General features: G+C 42.8%; 1 protein-coding gene across 2 annotated transcripts in view; it reads left to right on the top strand.

The window, feature by feature from the left end:
- Positions 1-7,737, top strand: part of GPRC6A (G protein-coupled receptor class C group 6 member A) — a 159,962-nt gene extending 152,225 nt beyond the window's left edge. For both annotated transcript variants that reach the window (XM_056566406.1, XM_056566405.1), the window contains exon 6: positions 6,600-7,737. In XM_056566406.1, the coding sequence (XP_056422381.1) occupies positions 6,600-7,720 (1,121 nt within the window). In that variant the 3' untranslated portion in view covers positions 7,721-7,737. The remainder of the gene's footprint in view (positions 1-6,599) is intronic.
- The last annotated feature ends 12,156 nt before the right edge of the window (positions 7,738-19,893 follow it).

Raw genomic sequence — 19,893 nt, 5'->3', positions numbered from 1 at the left:
CCTATCCCGGCGCGCGCGGCCCCGCTCCCTAGGGCGCGCGCGCGCCGGGTCTCTGCGATTTAAAGGGCCACTGCGCCGCTGATTGGCGCAGTGGTTCTAATTAGTGTGTTCACCTGTGCACTCCATATATATATACCTCACTTCCCCTGCACTCCCTCGCCGGATCTTGTTGCCCTTGTGCCTAGTGAAAGCGTTCCCTTGTGTGTTCCTAGCCTGTGTCCCAGACCTCCTGCCGTTGCCCCTGACTACGATCCTTGCTGCCTGCCCCGACCTTCTGCTACGTCCGACCTTGCTTCTGTCTACTCCCTTGTACCGCGCCTATCTTCAGCAGTCAGAGAGGTTGAGCCGTTGCTAGTGGATACGACCTGGTCACTACCGCCGCAGCAAGACCATCCCGCTTTGCGGCGGGCTCTGGTGAATACCAGTAGTGACTTAGAACCGGTCCACTAGCACGGTCCACGCCAATCCCTCTCTGGCACAGAGGATCCACCTCCTGCCAGCCGGCATCGTGACAGTAGATCCGGCCATGGATCCCGCTGAAGTACCTCTGCCAGTTGTCGCTGACCTCACCACGGTGGTCGCCCAGCAGTCACAACAGATAGCGCAACAAGGCCACCAGCTGTCTCAACTGACCGTGATGCTACAGCAGCTACTACCACAGCTTCAGCAATCATCTCCTCCGCCAGCTCCTGCACCTCCTCCGCAGCGAGTGGCCGCTTCAGGCCTACGACTATCCTTGCCGGATAAATTTGATGGGGACTCTAAGTTTTGCCGTGGCTTTCTTTCACAATGTTCTCTGCACTTGGAGATGATGTCGGACCAGTTTCCTACTGAAAGGTCTAAGGTGGCTTTCGTAGTCAGCCTTCTGTCTGGAAAAGCTCTGTCTTGGGCCACACCGCTCTGGGACCGCAATGACCCCGTCACTGCCTCTGTACACTCCTTCTTCTCGGAAATTCGTAGTGTCTTTGAGGAACCTGCCCGAGCCTCCTCTGCTGAGACTGCCCTGCTGAACCTGGTCCAGGGTAATTCTTCCGTTGGCGAGTACGCCATACAATTCCGTACTCTTGCTTCTGAACTATCCTGGAATAATGAGGCCCTCTGCGCGACCTTTAAAAAAGGCCTATCCAGCAACATTAAAGATGTTCTGGCCGCACGAGAAATTCCTGCTAATCTACATGAACTCATTCATCTTGCCACTCGCATTGACATGCGTTTTTTCGAAAGGCGTCAGGAGCTCCGCCAGGATATGGACTTTGTTCGCACGAGGCGTTTTTTCTCCCCGGCTCCTCTCTCCTCTGGTCCTCTGCAATCCGTTCCTGTGCCTCCCGCCGTGGAGGCTATGCAAGTTGACCGGTCTCGCCTGACACCTCAAGAGAGGACACGACGCCGCATGGAGAATCTCTGCCTGTACTGTGCCGGTACCGAACACTTCCTGAAGGATTGTCCTATCCGTCCTCCCCGCCTGGAAAGACGCACGCAGACTCCGCACAAAAGTGAGACAGTCCTTGATGTCTACTCTGCTTCTCCACGTCTTACTGTGCCTGTGCGGATATCTGCATCTACCTTCTCCTTCTCTACTATGGCCTTCTTGGATTCCGGATCTGCAGGAAACTTTATTTTGGCCTCTCTCATCAACAGGTTCAACATCCCGGTAACCAGTCTCGCCAGGCCCCTCTACATCAATTGTGTTAACAATGAAAGATTGGACTGTACCATACGTTACCGCACGGAGCCCCTTCTAATGTGCATCGGACCTCATCAAGAAAAAATTGAGTTCTTGGTCCTCCCCAATTGCACTTCCGAAATTCTCCTTGGACTACCGTGGCTCCAACGCCATTCCCCAACCCTGGATTGGTCCACGGGGGAGATCAAGAGCTGGGGTACCTCTTGTTTCAAGGACTGCCTTAAACCGGTTCCCAGTACTCCCTGCCGTGACCCTGTGGTTCCCCCTGTAACCGGTCTCCCTAAGGCCTATATGGACTTTGCTGATGTGTTTTGCAAAAAACAAGCTGAGACTCTACCTCCTCACAGGCCTTATGACTGTCCTATTGACCTCCTCCCGGGCACTACTCCACCCCGGGGCAGAATTTATCCTCTGTCCGCCCCAGAGACTCTTGCTATGTCTGAGTACATCCAGGAAAATTTTAAAAACGGGTTTATCTGCAAATCCTCCTCTCCTGCCGGAGCTGGATTTTTCTTTGTGTCCAAAAAAGATGGCTCCCTACGTCCTTGCATTGACTACCGCGGTCTTAATAAAATCACGGTAAAGAACCGCTACCCTCTACCTCTTATCTCTGAACTCTTTGATCGCCTCCAAGGTGCCCACATCTTTACCAAACTGGACTTAAGAGGTGCTTATAATCTCATCCGCATCAGGGAGGGGGATGAATGGAAAACGGCATTTAACACTAGAGATGGACACTTTGAGTATCTGGTCATGCCCTTTGGCCTGTGCAACGCCCCTGCCGTCTTCCAAGACTTTGTTAATGAAATTTTTCGTGATCTCTTATATTCCTGTGTTGTTGTGTATCTGGACGATATTCTGATTTTTTCTGCCAACCTAGAAGAACACCGCCAGCATGTCCGCATGGTTCTTCAGAGACTTCGTGACAATCAACTTTATGCCAAAATGGAGAAATGTCTGTTTGAATGTCAATCTCTTCCTTTCCTAGGATACTTGGTCTCTGGCCAGGGACTACAAATGGATCCAGACAAACTCTCTGCCGTCTTAGATTGGCCACGCCCCTCCGGACTCCGTGCTATCCAACGTTTTTTGGGGTTCGCCAATTATTACAGACAATTTATTCCACATTTTTCCACCATTGTGGCTCCTATCGTGGCTTTAACCAAGAAGAATGCCAATCCTAAGTCCTGGTCTCCTCAAGCGGAAGACGCCTTTAAACGGCTCAAGTCGGCCTTTTCTTCTGCTCCCGTGCTCTCCAGACCTGACCCATCTAAACCCTTCCTATTGGAGGTTGATGCCTCCTCAGTAGGAGCTGGAGCGGTTCTTCTACAAAAAAATTCTTCCGGGCATGCTGTTACCTGTGGTTTTTTTTCTAGGACCTTCTCTCCGGCGGAGAGGAACTACTCCATCGGGGATCGAGAGCTACTGGCCATTAAATTAGCACTTGAGGAATGGAGGCATCTGCTGGAGGGATCTAAATTTCCAGTTATTATTTACACCGATCACAAGAATCTCTCCTATCTCCAGTCTGCCCAACGGCTGAATCCTCGCCAGGCCAGGTGGTCTCTGTTCTTTGCCCGGTTTAATTTTGAAATTCACTTTCGCCCTGCCGATAAGAACATCAGGGCCGATGCTCTCTCTCGTTCCTCGGATGCCTCGGAAGTAGAGCTCTCTCCACAACACATCATTCCTCCTGACTGCCTGATCTCCACTTCTCCAGCCTCCATCAGGCAAACTCCTCCAGGGAAGACCTTCGTCTCTCCACGCCAACGCCTCGGAATCCTCAAATGGGGTCACTCCTCCCATCTCGCAGGCCATGCGGGCATCAAAAAATCTGTGCAACTCATCTCTCGTTTCTATTGGTGGCCGACTCTGGAGACGGATGTTGTTGATTTTGTGCGGGCCTGCACTGTCTGTGCCCGGGACAAGACTCCTCGCCAGAAGCCTGCTGGTCTCCTTCACCCTCTGCCTGTCCCCGAACAGCCTTGGTCTCTGATTGGTATGGACTTTATTACAGACTTACCCCCATCCCGTGGCAACACTGTTGTTTGGGTGGTCGTTGATCGATTTTCCAAGATGGCACATTTTATTCCTCTTCCTGGTCTTCCTTCAGCGCCTCAGTTCGCAAAACAATTTTTTGTACACATTTTTCGTCTTCACGGGTTGCCCACGCAGATCGTCTCGGATAGAGGCGTCCAATTCGTGTCAAAATTCTGGAGGGCTCTCTGTAAACAACTCAAGATTAAATTAAACTTTTCTTCTGCTTATCATCCTCAATCCAATGGGCAAGTAGAAAGAATTAACCAGGTCCTGGGTGATTATTTACGGCATTTTGTTTCCTCCCGCCAGGATGACTGGGCAGATCTTCTACCATGGGCCGAATTCTCGTATAACTTCAGAGTCTCTGAATCTTCTTCCAAATCCCCATTTTTCGTGGTGTACGGCCATCACCCTCTTCCCCCCCTCCCTACTCCCTTGCCCTCTGGTTTGCCCGCTGTGGATGAAATAACTCGTGATCTTTCCACCATATGGAAAGAGACCCAAAATTCTCTCTTACAGGCTTCATCACGCATGAAGAAGTTTGCTGATAAGAAAAGAAGAGCTCCCCCCATTTTTTCTCCCGGAGACAAGGTATGGCTCTCCGCTAAATATGTCCGCTTCCGTGTTCCCAGCTACAAATTGGGACCACGCTATCTTGGTCCTTTCAAAGTTTTGTGCCAGATTAACCCTGTCTCTTACAACCTTCTTCTTCCTCCTTCTCTTCGTATTCCTAATGCCTTTCATGTCTCTCTTCTTAAACCACTCATCCTCAACCGTTTCTCTCCTAAACTTATTTCTCCCACTCCTGTCTCCGGTTCTTCGGACATCTTTCCTGTAAAGGAGATACTGGCCTCCAAAAAGGTCAGAGGGAAAACCTTTTTTCTGGTTGACTGGGAGGGCTGTGGTCCTGAAGAGAGATCCTGGGAACCTGAGGACAATATCCTAGATAAAAGTCTGGTCCTCAGGTTCTCAGGCTCAAAGAAGAGGGGGAGACCCAAGGGGGGGGGGGTACTGTTACGCCGAGCGCTCCGGGTCCCCGCTCCTCCCCGGAGCGCTCGCTACACTCTCGTTACTGCAGCGCCCCGGTCAGATCCACTGACCGGGTGCGCTGCGATACCGCCTCCAGCCGGGATGCGATTCGCGATGCGGGTGGCGCCCGCTCGCGATGCGCACCCCGGCTCCCGTACCTGACTCGCTCTCCGTCGGTCCTGTCCCGGCGCGCGCGGCCCCGCTCCCTAGGGCGCGCGCGCGCCGGGTCTCTGCGATTTAAAGGGCCACTGCGCCGCTGATTGGCGCAGTGGTTCTAATTAGTGTGTTCACCTGTGCACTCCATATATATACCTCACTTCCCCTGCACTCCCTCGCCGGATCTTGTTGCCCTTGTGCCTAGTGAAAGCGTTCCCTTGTGTGTTCCTAGCCTGTGTCCCAGACCTCCTGCCGTTGCCCCTGACTACGATCCTTGCTGCCTGCCCCGACCTTCTGCTACGTCCGACCTTGCTTCTGTCTACTCCCTTGTACCGCGCCTATCTTCAGCAGTCAGAGAGGTTGAGCCGTTGCTAGTGGATACGACCTGGTCACTACCGCCGCAGCAAGACCATCCCGCTTTGCGGCGGGCTCTGGTGAATACCAGTAGTGACTTAGAACCGGTCCACTAGCACGGTCCACGCCAATCCCTCTCTGGCACAGAGGATCCACCTCCTGCCAGCCGGCATCGTGACAACCCCTTTAATATACACCATGTCCCTGCTTGGAAACCCCCTCTATGAGCCACAACAGAGCCACTAACCTGTGGAAACTATTGCTCTGGGTCATTCAGGCCAATCATGTACATGGTTCACACTGGTCACATGCAATACTATATTTTCCCTGCTGAGACAACAGTCAAAGTAGTTAAAATAGGCAGCCAATGCAACTTACACAGTCAGCAGTGTGTCAGCTGTTTTCCAAAATCTTAGGAGCTGGTCATCATAAATATATCCCTCATACTAAAGAGTGGTCTGCGATTGGACAACCCCTTAAAGAGGTAGAACAACTTTTTTTTTTTATGAACTGGTGCCAGAAAGTTAAACAGATTTGTAAATTACTTCTATTAAAATATCTTTACCCTTCCAGTACTTATTAGCAGCTGTATGCTACAGAGGAAATTGTAGTCTTTTTGAATTTCTTTTTTGTCTTGACCACAATGCTCTCTGCTGACACCTCTGTCCATGTCAGGAACTGTAGAGAGCAGCATAGGTTTGCTATTGTGATTTTCTCCTTCTCTGGACAGTTCCTGATACGGGCATCAGGTGTCAGCAGAGAGTACTGTGGACAAGACAAAAAAATAAATTAAAAAATAATAGAATTTCCTCTGTAGCATACAGCTGCTAATAAGTACTGGAAGGGTAAAGATTTTTTTAATAGAAGTAATTTACAAATCTGTTTAACTTTCTGGCACCAGTTGAATGTTTTCCACCGGAGTACCCCTTTAAAGGCCCTATTACACAGGTGTAAATGAGAACAAATCTTGTAGATCGGCACTTGTATAAAGAGCCTATTACAATGCTCAAGTATAGTGCATTGAGGGGTGCATGGACAATCAATGGATTGTTCATGCAGCCCTTTGCTTCATTAGCTCATCGGCTGCACATCCACTATTTGTTTAGCAAGTCAGAATGAATGGATCGGACAATGATCGTCTGATCTCTGGTCCTATTACACAGGGCAATATAAGCCTTCGGTGGATAATTGCCCTGTGTAATAGGGCCCTTTGTTAAAGCTAGGAAAAACATTTGTACTTTCAAAGCTTCAAAAAAAAATACAATAACAATAAAGTCTTTAATCATAGTATCATTTATTGTGTTATTTATTGTATTCCGTTTTGTAATCTTTCTAGATATGGTCTATTGCTCTCAGTGCAATAACAAGACTCAGTGGTCTCCAGTCAACAGTTCCATATGTTTCCAAAAGAAAATAGAGTTTCTCCACTGGCATGATGGTTTGGCAATTGTACTTCTTTTTATTTCTTGTCTTGGAATTTTGGCTATCTTTGCAATTGCAATCCTGTTTGCTAAGAACTTTGATACACCGGTCGTCAAGGCATCTGGAGGCATTCTTTGTTATGTCATCCTCATTTCTATTCTATTAAGCTTTGTAAGTACAGTCTTTTTTATTGGTGAACCAGTTGAGTTCAAGTGCAAAGTAAGGCAAACTATGTTTAGTATAAGTTTTACAACAGTGGTGGCATGTATTTTACTTAAGTCAATCAAAATCTTGTTGGCTTTCACATTTGAACCAAAAGTTCACAGTATTCTGAAGTTTCTCTACAAACCATTTACTTTAGTGTTTGTGTGTATCGGGATTCAAGTGATTATTTGCACCACTTGGTTGGTATTTTGGTCTCCACATATCAAAGAGAATTTCTCTTTTCCAAGAACCATCATATTGGAGTGTAATGAAGGCTCCACTGCGGCATTTGGTATAATGCTGGGATATATTGCTGTCTTGGCTTTTGCCTGTTTCATTTTTGCATTTAAAGGCAGAAAACTGCCAGAGAACTACAATGAAGCCAAATTTATAACATTTGGAATGTTGATTTACTTCATTGCATGGATCACTTTTATTCCCATATATGCCACTACATCTGGCATATACTTACCAGCTGTTGAAATGATAGTAATCCTTATATCAAACTATGGCATTTTGTCATGTACATTTTTACCAAAGTGCTACATTATCTTATACAAACAAGACACCAATACAAAGACTGCTTTCCTTAAAATGATCTATAAATATTCTTCTAAAAGTGCTAGCACTCTTACAGTAAGCCAGGTTTCATCCAGTTCTGCCCCATTACCTGATAGGCATGGTTCTACACAAGATACATTACGAGGGCCAGTCAAATCATCCGTAAGTTGTATAAGTAATAGCTTTTCTTTTCATGAGATGCTTGTGACAACAGATATACCCCCCACAGGGAACAGAAACCTCACAAGAAAAAGATTGTCAAGTATTTGATGGACCAATAATAAACTAAGCATTTCCCCACATGAGCAGAATGTATGTAGAAGAACCATATTATGTGACAAACAGTTCTGAAAGTAACCCATCACCCAAATGACTGGCTAAATTATTAATGCTCCAAGCAAACCTAGTGGTAGAAGTATAAATATTATATAGTATACAGGGTACGTTTATCAAGGGATTTAGATATCTGTTTTGCTTACAAAAGTCAAAAGTCACACGTGCACCAAAGCAAATTTTTGTGCGACTTTTGTGGGTACATATAAAGTTGCAAACAGCCTAACTGAGTAACTTTCAGTATTCACTTTGCAGTGGTCAGGAATTTATCACGTGCGAAAGTCGCACATGAGCAAAAACAAGTCACAAAACCCCTTTAAAAAGTCGCAAGTCAAAGCCAGGTCAGACCTGGCCCACAAAACAAAAACACACAAAAAGCACAAAAAGTGGCAACTGCGACTATTGTGCGACTTTTTGTGAAGCTCCGCTTCTCGGCCACCCACCCGCATTTACCATCCGCCCACATCTACCTCCCACCCTCTAGCTGTTGCAAGACTACAACTCCCAGCATGTCCTCACTGTAAGGGCATGCGGGGAGTTGTAGTCTTCCAACAGCTAGCAAACGGGTGGTAGATGTTGGCAGATGGCTGGGGAGTGGAGCCGGCTGACTCACAGAAATATGAAAGTAGGGCACTGTAATTTCATTTTTCCCGCTGAGAATGAAATTACGGGGAACCCTATGTGTTTTGTTTTTCATAAATAATTAAATAAAAAATAAAAAAGTGTGGTTCCCCATATTTTTATTCTTAGACAGATACCATCCAAGCAGCAACAGCCTGACATTACCAGGGTGGGCGAGGATCATTGTTACTGGCCCTCCCCAGCATAAATAATGCCAGCCTGTTACCGCCTAGGCCCAGGAGCACCATTTTTAATGGTCCGGGCCTGTCGGTACCGACTCTTCCCAGCACCCCTATTAATTGGGGGTTAGTGCCAGCTGTAATTCAGCTTAACACTAAGCCCCAGCTTAGCAATGGACTCCATCTTTAAGATGGCTTCCACTACTAAGCCTGTAAAGTAAATTTTTTTCTAAATACACAGCACATTTAAAAAACTTTTATTGCAAAAAACACTCCCCCCACAAGCCCTCGTCAACCATTTTATTAATAATAAACCAAAAAACCGCTGATCATCGTAATCCACTGAATACACAGATCTGAAATGAGAAAAAAACACTAAAAATGGGTTAGTACATTTAGGGAGAAAAAGTGGTATCCATTTTTTTTTAATGCTTTTTCTTTTTTCCTTATGTGTGCTAAAAAATGGTATTCCAGAGTGATTTATTGTTTCTTGCTTATGTGAGTCAAATTTATCAACCCCCCGGTGATAGTATAATAAATATGTCGTACATAAGCAAAACCAAAGCAACGATGATAAATGTCCCCCTATTACACTACAATAGTAAAGGCCCTCTTACATGGGGCAATTATTGGCCGTATGGCCGATTATTGCCACGTGTATAGGTCAGCAATTAGCTTATAAGCAATCAAACTTTTGTCAGCTGATCACATAGATCATGTGACCTTATAAATCATTGTTTCCTGGCAGTACATCTCCCCGTGTAAACCAGGGTTGTGCTGCCAACAAATATTTAAAGTGAATGGCCACATGTACTTCATTGCCAATAACTGGGCCATGTGAAGACTTTAAAGGGGTACTCCACCGAAAAACATCTTATCCCCTATCCAATCTGTACCTTCCTTCCTCTGTTATTCCTATTTTTCTTAGTATAAAAATGAAAGGGTTACTCCGGACAAATACATCTTATCCCCTATCCAAGGGATAGGGGATAAAATGTCTGATCGCGGGGGGCCCACCGCTGGGACCCCCTTCGATCTCCGTGCAGCACCTGCATTCTATGTGGGACTGCGTCTCCAGTTTCGGAAACCTCTTTGTTTCCAGGACTGGAGATGTGACGTCACGTCACACCCCATCGTGATGTCTCACCCCCTCGATTTATGTCTAGGATGGAGGAGGATCAGCACCGAGGAGGAGGGTATTCACTATGAGGATCCAGGTTGGACATCAAAGTGCACTTTGGACTTGGAAATGCCCCAAGTGGAAGAAACCACTTAATTTGTATGCTAAGAAAAAGAGGAATAACAAAGAAACGAAATCATAGATCAGTAAATGCACTACCAATAGGTTAGTGATGCTGATGACAGGTTTTCTTAAGTCACATGTTTTTTAAACTTTGAATCAGAGTAATGTGTGGCTTATAAAAGAGTGAGAAACAACAATGAATTAAACCAAGTGTTTGATTACCTCCAGGTTTACGAAATATCGATAATTGTCGAAGATTTATATAACTCCTGCCCGACAAGGAGCCTTTTGCAATGCAAAAATTAAAAGAAAAAAGGCAGCACTCTAGTCAGGGTGAAAGAGGGTGAATCCATTATTCAACCCTAAGGCAGGGTTCATACTGAGGAATTTCCAAGCGTAATTCTGCATAGAAATAACGCCCGGAAATTCTGGTACAGCAGAATCCCATTGCTGTCAAGTGTATTACCCTGCACAGTCCACACTTTGGAATTTCGGCGGTAGAGCTTCTGCAGAATCCATGCAGAGTATATTTCTGTGTAAGAGAATTGCAATCTCTGCACGGTCCTAGTGCCGACTGACTTAGTTGGCATAAAACACCATTGGATTCTTCTAGAGTCTCATCTTTTTTGAAAAAGGTTCCAAGAGGTTGAGACAATAGTCACATTTATAGGTTAAAAAAGGATCAACCATCTTTTCATCACATTAAGTCTATATTCACATATAATTTTTGAGCCCTTAATTTGAGCCATAAACAGGTGGAAAAAAGCAAAAAAAGGCAGAGAAAAACTGTGTGTGAACAATAAAGAAAACTGAAAATTGGGCTCAAAAACTGTGTGTGAACATAACCAGAGCTGGAATGCTGCCTTTTTGTCTATTTTTGTATCCATCTTTCTGTGAAAGTGTGAAGGCTATATGCAGTCTTTATCTTCACATATTAGCCTATTAGTTAAATGGAGAGCCACTAATAGAAAGCAGCTCTTCCACTGAGCCATGGTTAGCAACACTAAATTTTCACTCCAGTGGCTACTACAAGGAAAATGTATGGTCAGCTGCTTTTTGACGCTGGACTTGGATAATAGCATTCTTTTTTCACAATATCTGTTAGTCCCTTTTTGGAATTGATTAGATTATTGATTAATCACTTCTATAATATACTGCAATACTTCTGTGATATATTGATATGCAACAGTTTAGATCTCGCCTTTATTGAGGGCCTTATAGGCTCATACACATGGCATAACTGGAGGCATTTGTTAGGCCGACAAGCCAACTGCCAACTACCAAAACCACATTCATTATTGAGTTAATTTCAAACCAGGTTGTTGCAGCAGGGTGTCAGTTGTATGTTAAAGCTGAAACTTACTGCTAATGACATTTTTAGTACATTAGTGCCTAGTAATTTGGCTGTTTTATAGCAAATAAGAATATGTATGGCAGGCAGGGGTCCCCTACCTGGTGTGAATAGAATAAAAGAAATTAAGACTTCTACCAGTATCCTTGAACCTTTTCTGCAACAGCGCGATCTTAGCTTCCGATTTCCTCCTCCTTCACTGTCTCTCACACGCCGGTGGATCCAGCGTGGGAAGCCGCAGCAGTTGTTTCATTAAGCCCACATCAGCGTTGTGCCTGGAATATGCACAACCCGACCAGGTGAGTGCGTTCCTCACTCACCCACATAATCCCACCTGGCCTGGAAGATCGCACACAGAAGCGCTCTGTTGTCTTTTGACTTACTGCTAATGACATTTTTAGTACATTAGTGCCTAGTAATTTGGCTGTTTTATAGTAAATAAGAATATGTATTGCAAGCAGGAGTCCCCTTACCCTTTCGTGTTAATTGAGGACCATATTTTGTTGCCTTTCCGGATATTAGTACAAACCTTTGTAGATAGGAAATTATTGTAATGTTATTAAACAGGATAACTAACTGGGGGATATAAGCTGTAGCTGTTTTTCAGAACTATTCATAATCACAAAGATCATCCTCAGGTAATAATACTTAAAAGCTAAACTCTTTATGATGTTTACTTGTTTTGGTGCTAATATGTATCCATTAATTTATGCTGTCTACTACTCCGCCCCTAGACACTTTATCCCCAATCCAAAGGATCTCAACTGCAGCACCCCAGACAACCTTCACACCCCCTCCCATAGACTTGCATTGAGGGGACTTGGCCGTGATGGAATGAGCGGGGTGCCGCCGTGACGTCCTGAGCCTTTGGCACTGCACCCAATGCTCTAAGCAAACGCTGGGTGCAGCAGGGAGATCGCGGCGGTCCCCAGTGGCGGGACCCCCACGATCAGACATCTTATCCCCTATCCTTTGGATAAGGGAAAAGATGTCTAGGGGCGGAGTAACCCTTTAATAACTCTCCATTACACAAATATAAAATGTTTGAAAGGACTCAAACTCATTGTGGGTGACAGGATAGAATCGTAATCATATTCTGATTAGGTTCAGATTAATTCTGATCAATGATAGCTTTTTGAACCAAAAGCCAGAAGTGGATTCAGCAGGAAGGAAAAGTCCATCTAATTTTGCTGTATACAAAAACGTAGTCAACTACACTATTTTGTATGGCCAAAAAAACAAATAAACATATACAATTTGTTTTGTTTATAATGTGAAATGAATTCTGTTGTATAGAAAAAACTGAAAACAAAAAGGCAGTGTGAAGCCACCCTTAGAAGGTCTCCTCCTAAATTTACACACTACCACATTTTTTTTTTTTTTCACGGGTGGGGGGGAATATGAAAAGAATCTACTTCCTGGTTTATGTACCTACACAATTTATATGTTAATAAAGTATGTATTAAGAGGACTAATTCCTGGTAGGTGTGTAAGATATCTTATATAAACTGATGATAAGCTGAGAGCTAGGGTTCTTTCACATGGTGAAATTTTCAGCCAGGTATTCCATGGGCAGCAGCATCAGCCGAACAAGACAGCATTAACACTGCTCGGAAATGCGCCGTGTCCATAGATGGCAATGCATTTTTGAGCAGATTCCAAAATTCTGCTATGTACATGGTGCAGTAGAATCCCACAGAAAAAAAAATCGGATGCTGCTGCAACTGAATTGTTCCACCAGATTCTGCCCAGGAATTCAGGCTTGTGAATAGGCCCTAAAAAGATTTAATTATTAATGTCTTATAAGGTATATCCCTAACTATGCAGTTTAATGTTTTACCTGTTGCCTATTGATATTATTTGTTCTAGTGAATTACATGGCGTCATATAACTAGTAAGGAATACTTCAAAAGAAAAAAGCAAGATCTCTCTCACCCAGTGGGAATTAAAACATCCTCTTTATTTGGGTAACTTCTTAAAACATTCCAAAGTGAGGGTAGAGAGATGTGGTCAGCGTCCGCTGACTGGCCGGCTGAGGCGGACGCTGACCGCATCTCTCTACCCTCACTTCGGAATGTTTTAAGAAGTTACCCAAACAAAGAGGACGTTTTAATTCCCACTGGGTGAGTGCGGAACGTTGATTCAGTGTGTTTCATGTCAAAACACAAATACTGAACTTGAAAAACCCCTTTAGCAACAAAATATCACTAGAAGGATGGGAAAATGAAGTGGTACATTGGGTGCACATTCTGTCACTTTATTTGTTTATACATAGCTACATCCCTAGCTTTGAAATGTTTTATATTTATTTATTAATTTATGTTGTTTAATATCACAGAACATCAGTTCAAAGAGCAATTAATTGTTGTAAACTAGCATCTTAGAAGACAGCATATAGTGTGATCTGTTACCAACTGGAGAAATGTATGACATGCAGTTTTTGTTTATTTTGGTTAGACATATGGCAGTAATACTTACAATAAAGTTTATAAGGCCTTCTTTACACAATTGCCCCTATTAAGTCTTTTATTTTAAGTGTTTTATTGTATATACTTGTATGTAACACAATAGTCAGATGCATATAATTTATTTCATGACAAATATGTTGAACATAAGCATAAACATTTTTATGGTTTATATCAATAGTTATTAATATTACACTTATTTTCAAAAATGTATGCCTACAGTTTAAAATTAGGCACTCAACGTGCTTAACTGCTTATATTGTTCTTTGTAAATGCTACAGCCTCCTGCAATAGCAAACTGTATGTACAAGGTGGACTAAATACAGTATGGGGGAGATTTATCAATGTGTGTTTAGCTATAAAATGTTTTTAAAACTGACTTACCAGGCTCTAGTTACGTGGACATGCTCACACGTGTTGTGATAAATTTGGTGCATGTACACATGTGTGGGACTTTTGCATCTGTGAAGTTGTTGTAAGCAAGTATTGTAAGTAAAAAGATTGCTGGTATTGATTTGCAACATTTGGAGCACTCTGCGGCCAAATTTGCTACATTTGGAGAAAAGTCACACTTGATAAATTCTCAATCACTGCAAAGTAAAAAGGCTGAATAATCCAAAATTGGGTAAAAATCACTTTAGGACAAAAAGTCTCACAAATAGTTGAAAGATCATTGACTTGTCAGATTTGCAACTTTTTTACACACCCAAAAATTTGTAAAATGTTTGATAAATTCCCCCCATTGTCTCTGCTATTTCCAACTTGTATATCCCCCCTCCCCCACTGCCATTTGTAGATGTCTATTTTCTCAGCTCTTATGTACAAAATGTATTTGTTCTGTACCATTTGTATATGTTGTTCTAATTCACTTTTAAAAGACAATGCATAAAAAAATGAAAATAATAAATTAATAAATCCAAGAATTTTCTGTGTTTTGTTCTACCATGGTCGACTAAATGTTAATTTGAAATGGAAAATACATTTTATAATGCTCCCAAGATGGGAAACAATAGTGATTTCACAATGATTGTTATGGAAACAGCTTACGATGTTGACATGAACTTCACGCATACTAAAATGGTCATAAACTTGAATATTGTCACATTAAACAGAGTTTTGTTTGATCAACAAAATAAATCTTAAGTACTTTTAGAATGGGACATTTACTGTTCCTTTCTTTCAATAAATGTTCATCTGAATAAGGAAGAGGTAAACAAATCACGTATGATTTTCAAACAACATTTGCATTGCATTTAGGCATCATTTGAGCTATTAAAGGATGAGTGTTATTCTTAATGGTCAATATTCTGTGCTGATTAATCTTTCAGTATCCGTGTAGAACTCAGAGTGACGCATTTCTAACACAGAGCTCCAAATCTTCGGCACAGGCGTTTAATCTTTAACATTTTTCATAATTTTATTCAGTTCAATTTATAAAAAAATGATTTTTACATATTTTGGTGGTTACCTTGAGTTAAAATATTATCTCACAGTATCTGTAGATTCTGCCTGTGTGTTATTCCTTCTCTATGTATACCAATGCACAGCTTGTGTGATTCAATCCCTTCCCCTACAAACTGCTGTGTGCTTTCCCATACAGACTGTTTGATCTGCCCTCCCTGATGACGTGGATCCTTTTCTCCCTTACTACACTGAGATGCTGTGAACAACCTCCTTCACCTCAGTGCTGCTATAACATTGAGAGAAGGTAGGTAGGAAATGGAGACAGGGTGCTAAATGTCAGAAGTACGTTTGCTGGGCTGGGCTTTGCTCTATGCATCACCTCTTACTCACTAATATATATGCTATGCAGAGTGTTCTGTGTCCCACCCAATGAATGTTAATAGAGCATTGCTGCTTACCACTAGGCGGTCACAAACTTTTGCTACCTACATAGGGCACCACTGAAAGTACTTACAGAAACAAGGGCTACTCTGTAACCATAGAAGTCCCTGCTTATGTATACTACGGGAGAGCCATATACTGCATGCCTTACTCCTCAATTAACATTTGCTGGGCACGGACCAGACCACCTATCTCAATAATTGTACAAGTGAGTAAATGGTGATACATGCTGCACAGTGCCTGGTCCAGTGAATGTTAAATGAACAGTGACATGTATGCCTCATACAGTAGCTCAGTGCACAAGAACATGGATAGCTGCCTTTGACATGAGTCGTGATACATTTTAAAGGAATCCCAAAAAACTTAGATTCTGCAAAATCGGAATATTTTGGGAAATTGCAAGCAAATTCTACTCTATTAGAATTGATTTGCTGATCTCTAATTCTTACTCATATCTCAGGATCCCAAGCAAAGAAACACTCTATGACATCGATTTGCCCTAAAATGGTATACAGACAGGATTTCACATTTAAACCACCTGCCTAATATTGTGTAGGCCCCGTCATTTACCTAAAACAGCCTTGACATATGAACTCAAATGACCTCTAAAGGTGTCTTGTGGCACCAAGATGTTAAAAGCAACACCTGAAGACAACACCTAAAATTCTTTGTCCTGTTCCTTAAACCATATTTGAACAATATTTGCAGTAACATTATCCCCCTGAAACAAGCCATTGTCATTTGGGAATATTGGTTAATCTTGCAGGATGCAACCTCCAATAACTCACACCAGTGACTTCTTAAGGAGAGTTATGTTGTATTGAGTAGACATAGAAGCTTCAGAATCAGACCATGAAGCAATGGAAGAAAGAGGCTTTGTCTGACTAATTTTTCACATCATGCGGAAGCCAGAAGTATAGATGTCACCAGGGTGCACTACTGGAAGAAAGCAAGCCAGTAGAGACAGCATGTTTCTCTCTGCAGTGTTTCCTTGAGAAACCATGGGTGCTGGCATTCATATGGATGATACTTTTACCTGTACTGCCTATCTGAACATTAAATTAACCAGATCCCAATCTGATTTCTTAAAGAAAATGAGGGATGTGTTGAAAAAAACAAGTCCAACCCATCAACCCCCATCCCCATTTCTACTTACATGACATATATTATATATTGCTAACATCTTTTTGCCAGATACCACAGGGCAACTCCTGAGATCTTGTGGAAGCCATACTTTGACTACATAGACTTTAATATTTTAAGGGGTTACTCAGTGGGGGGGGGGGGGGGGGGCACTAGATTTACCTATACAAGTTAATTTGATATTCAGTTCCTGGCCAGGTTTATGTATTTACAGCACGTCATCTGTGTCCCTGTAGCAGGCACTGAGAGATGCAGAGTCAGGAAGAGAAAGCTAATACATCTTACTCAAGGACACGTCCCCTGCTAGGGAGAGGAATACAGGAGACATAAGCAGCACAAAATGGCTATTATCTGGCCACCCAGAGTCAACACAAATAAATGTGACAGGAACATGTTCCTTATTACAATGTAACATCTGTGTTTTCTTTTTTTTTTTTTCCCTAGGTAACAAGTAAGCTTTAGTTTTAATAATGGGAGTAAATATCAGGTGATGGATGGGATTACACAGTCAAGGGATATAAATGTTGTACATTAAGGTGCATGTGTGCCTAATACACACCCCCTGACTGTATAATACCACCCAACCTCTGATATTCACTCCAGTTTTTAAAATTAAAGGGGTACTTCAGTGGAAAACATTTATTTATTTTTTTTAATCATCAGGTGCCAAAAAGTTAAACAGATTTATAAATTATTTTTATTTAAAAAATCTTAATCCTTTTAGTACTTATCAGCTACTGTATGCTCTAGAGGAAGTTGTATAGTTTTTTTTTTCTGTCTGGCCACAATACTCTAAGCTGACACCTCAGTCCATGTCAGGAACTGTTCAGAGTAGGAGCAAATCCTCATAGCAAACTTCTCCTGCTCTGGACAGTTCCTGATATGGACAGAGGTTTCAGCAGAGAGCACTGTGGTCAGACAGAAAATAACTATTCAACTTCCTCTCTAATATTTTTAAATAAAAGCAATTTACAAATCTGTTTAACTTTTTGTCACCAGTTTATTTAAAAAAAAAAAAAAAATAATGTTTTCCACCAGAGTACTCCTTTAAGTTTACATCATATGACTGATTCACTAAATTGTCAGACTACATATCTCAAGAACGGGCATATCAAGGAACTGTAAATTAAAGGAGTGTGATCAGGGCACCATAAGCTATTTAATGATTATGCAGTCTCATTTTTAAGAGACTGGCCACAGGTACTTTTTACATTTTTAGCTACCTTAGAGTCTGTTCACATGTTCAGGTTTTTAATTGCAATAATTGAATACAAATCCAGAAACAGATCATAAATGGAGGATATGTATAAAGGAAAGAAAGAGACTACATTATTTTAAAATCTACTCCTGCCTTTGTATTCAGTCATTGCTATTAACCCTGAACATGTCACCACCCCCTTAGACACAGCAGGTCCATTCAGCCTGGCTAATAGTGTAACTATTAGCATGTCAAACACAGAAACATTTGTAGACATCACATTCTCAGGATAAGCAGTGCTGTGAAAACATAACTTCTCTTATTTGTACAGAACAAATGCTAACTATCTGATGTGGGATAAGATTACTTAGGCCGGTTTCACACAAAAATGTGCATAATGTCCACTTGGAAAACAAAGGCAGACATTCCACACATTTGAATGTTCCGGTCGGCGTTCAAACCACTCGGAAAAGCGTTGTCTCATAGATGGCAATGCATTTCCGAGTGGAATTTGCAGAAAGAATAGACATGTCTATTCCTTTTTTGGATGCCAGAACAGGATTTCAACAGCAGATACATCTGCCAAGGAAATTCTGCCATGTGCACAGCACAGCAGAATCCTATTGAAATCAATGGGACTTTCAATGGGAATTTCAGCGTTCCATACGGAAATTTCGCTATGTGGTGCCACGTAGGTGCAAGATATCCTTGTCAATTCGTGATGCAGGGCACTGTTAGCCTATACACGTTCCGAGGTGGAGACAGCTTCTCCTGGGCCAAACACGGGAGTAAGAAACACACCGACGTCGGGTTAGGCTGGGTTCACACCACGTTTTGTTAATACGGGAACCCAGATTTTTGCCCAGTATCTGGCATACAACGGTTTTAGGTCCAGTCACAAAATGGATACAGGGCAGAAATTAGCTGACGGAGTCACTATCTGACTCCGGTTGGCTTATTCGAATCAATGAGATGCGGGCCGAGTCTGGCTGAGGTACAACAGAGCAGGTGTAGATGGTACAACACACAGTACGGAGTAGAGTAGAAGGGATGCAGTGTAACTCTTGGGAGCCCTGTTGCTTTGCTGGGACTTATGGTGCTTTTCACCCACTTAAATTATATAGACTTCAGATTTGAGACTTGAAGAGATCCCACGCTGGCTAGGGTTCTGGCAAGGTCCAATTACTAACACCGCCAGGGTTTGACTCACCACTGTACGGGAACACTTGCAGAATGGCTAGGCTTACTTGATTCCGAGTATTCCTCAGGCTTCCTTCTGGATTCACCACCCACGTCTTCTACATCCTTTGCACACTGGACTCCAACTCAGAACACACTAAACTCCAACTCAACTGGGCAACTCCCCCCCCCCCCCCTACACTATATACAAGATAATTTGAGGGTTCCCACTGAGCAGACAGGGTCACTTGGTTACCACTGCATCTGCCTCGTAAAGGTACAGTACATAAATAACATAATGAATACAGTGAATATAATAAAATGCATGAACATGATAAACAATGCGACAGTGGGCCTAACACAAGAGCAGGAGGAGATCCGCAGCCCACAGGACCGCCTTTGGTGCTGGGACACCACAGCTGTGTGAACATAGCCTTATAGTGAAGGGGGAAAAAATTGAGCCCTTGCTGATTTTGTACGTTTGCCAACTGACAAAGAAATGATCAGTCTATAATTTAAATGGAAGGTTTATTTGAGCAGTAAGACACAGAATTACAAAATAAGTAAAAACCAGCAAGATTTCTGGCTACCAGGTGTCTTTTATACAGGTAACCATCTGGGATTAGGAGTACTCTCTTAAAACCTGTATAAAAGACACCTGTCCACAGAAGCAATCAGTCAATCAGATTCCAAGGTCAAGACCAAAGAACTGTTCAAGAAAGTCAGGGACAACATTATGGGGGAGATTTATCAAAACCTGTGCAGATGAAAAGTAGCCCAGTTGCCCATAGCAACCAATCAGATCGCTTCTTTATTTTTGCAGAGGCCATGTTAAAAATGAAAGAATTGATCTGATTGGTTGCTATGTGCTTTAAGATTATGGAAA

The sequence above is a fragment of the Hyla sarda genome, chromosome 3, assembly GCF_029499605.1.
Source record: "Hyla sarda isolate aHylSar1 chromosome 3, aHylSar1.hap1, whole genome shotgun sequence".
Lineage (NCBI taxonomy): Eukaryota > Metazoa > Chordata > Amphibia > Anura > Hylidae > Hyla > Hyla sarda.
Note: the sequence above shows the minus strand (reverse complement) of the source record. Positions and strands in the feature narration are given on the sequence as shown.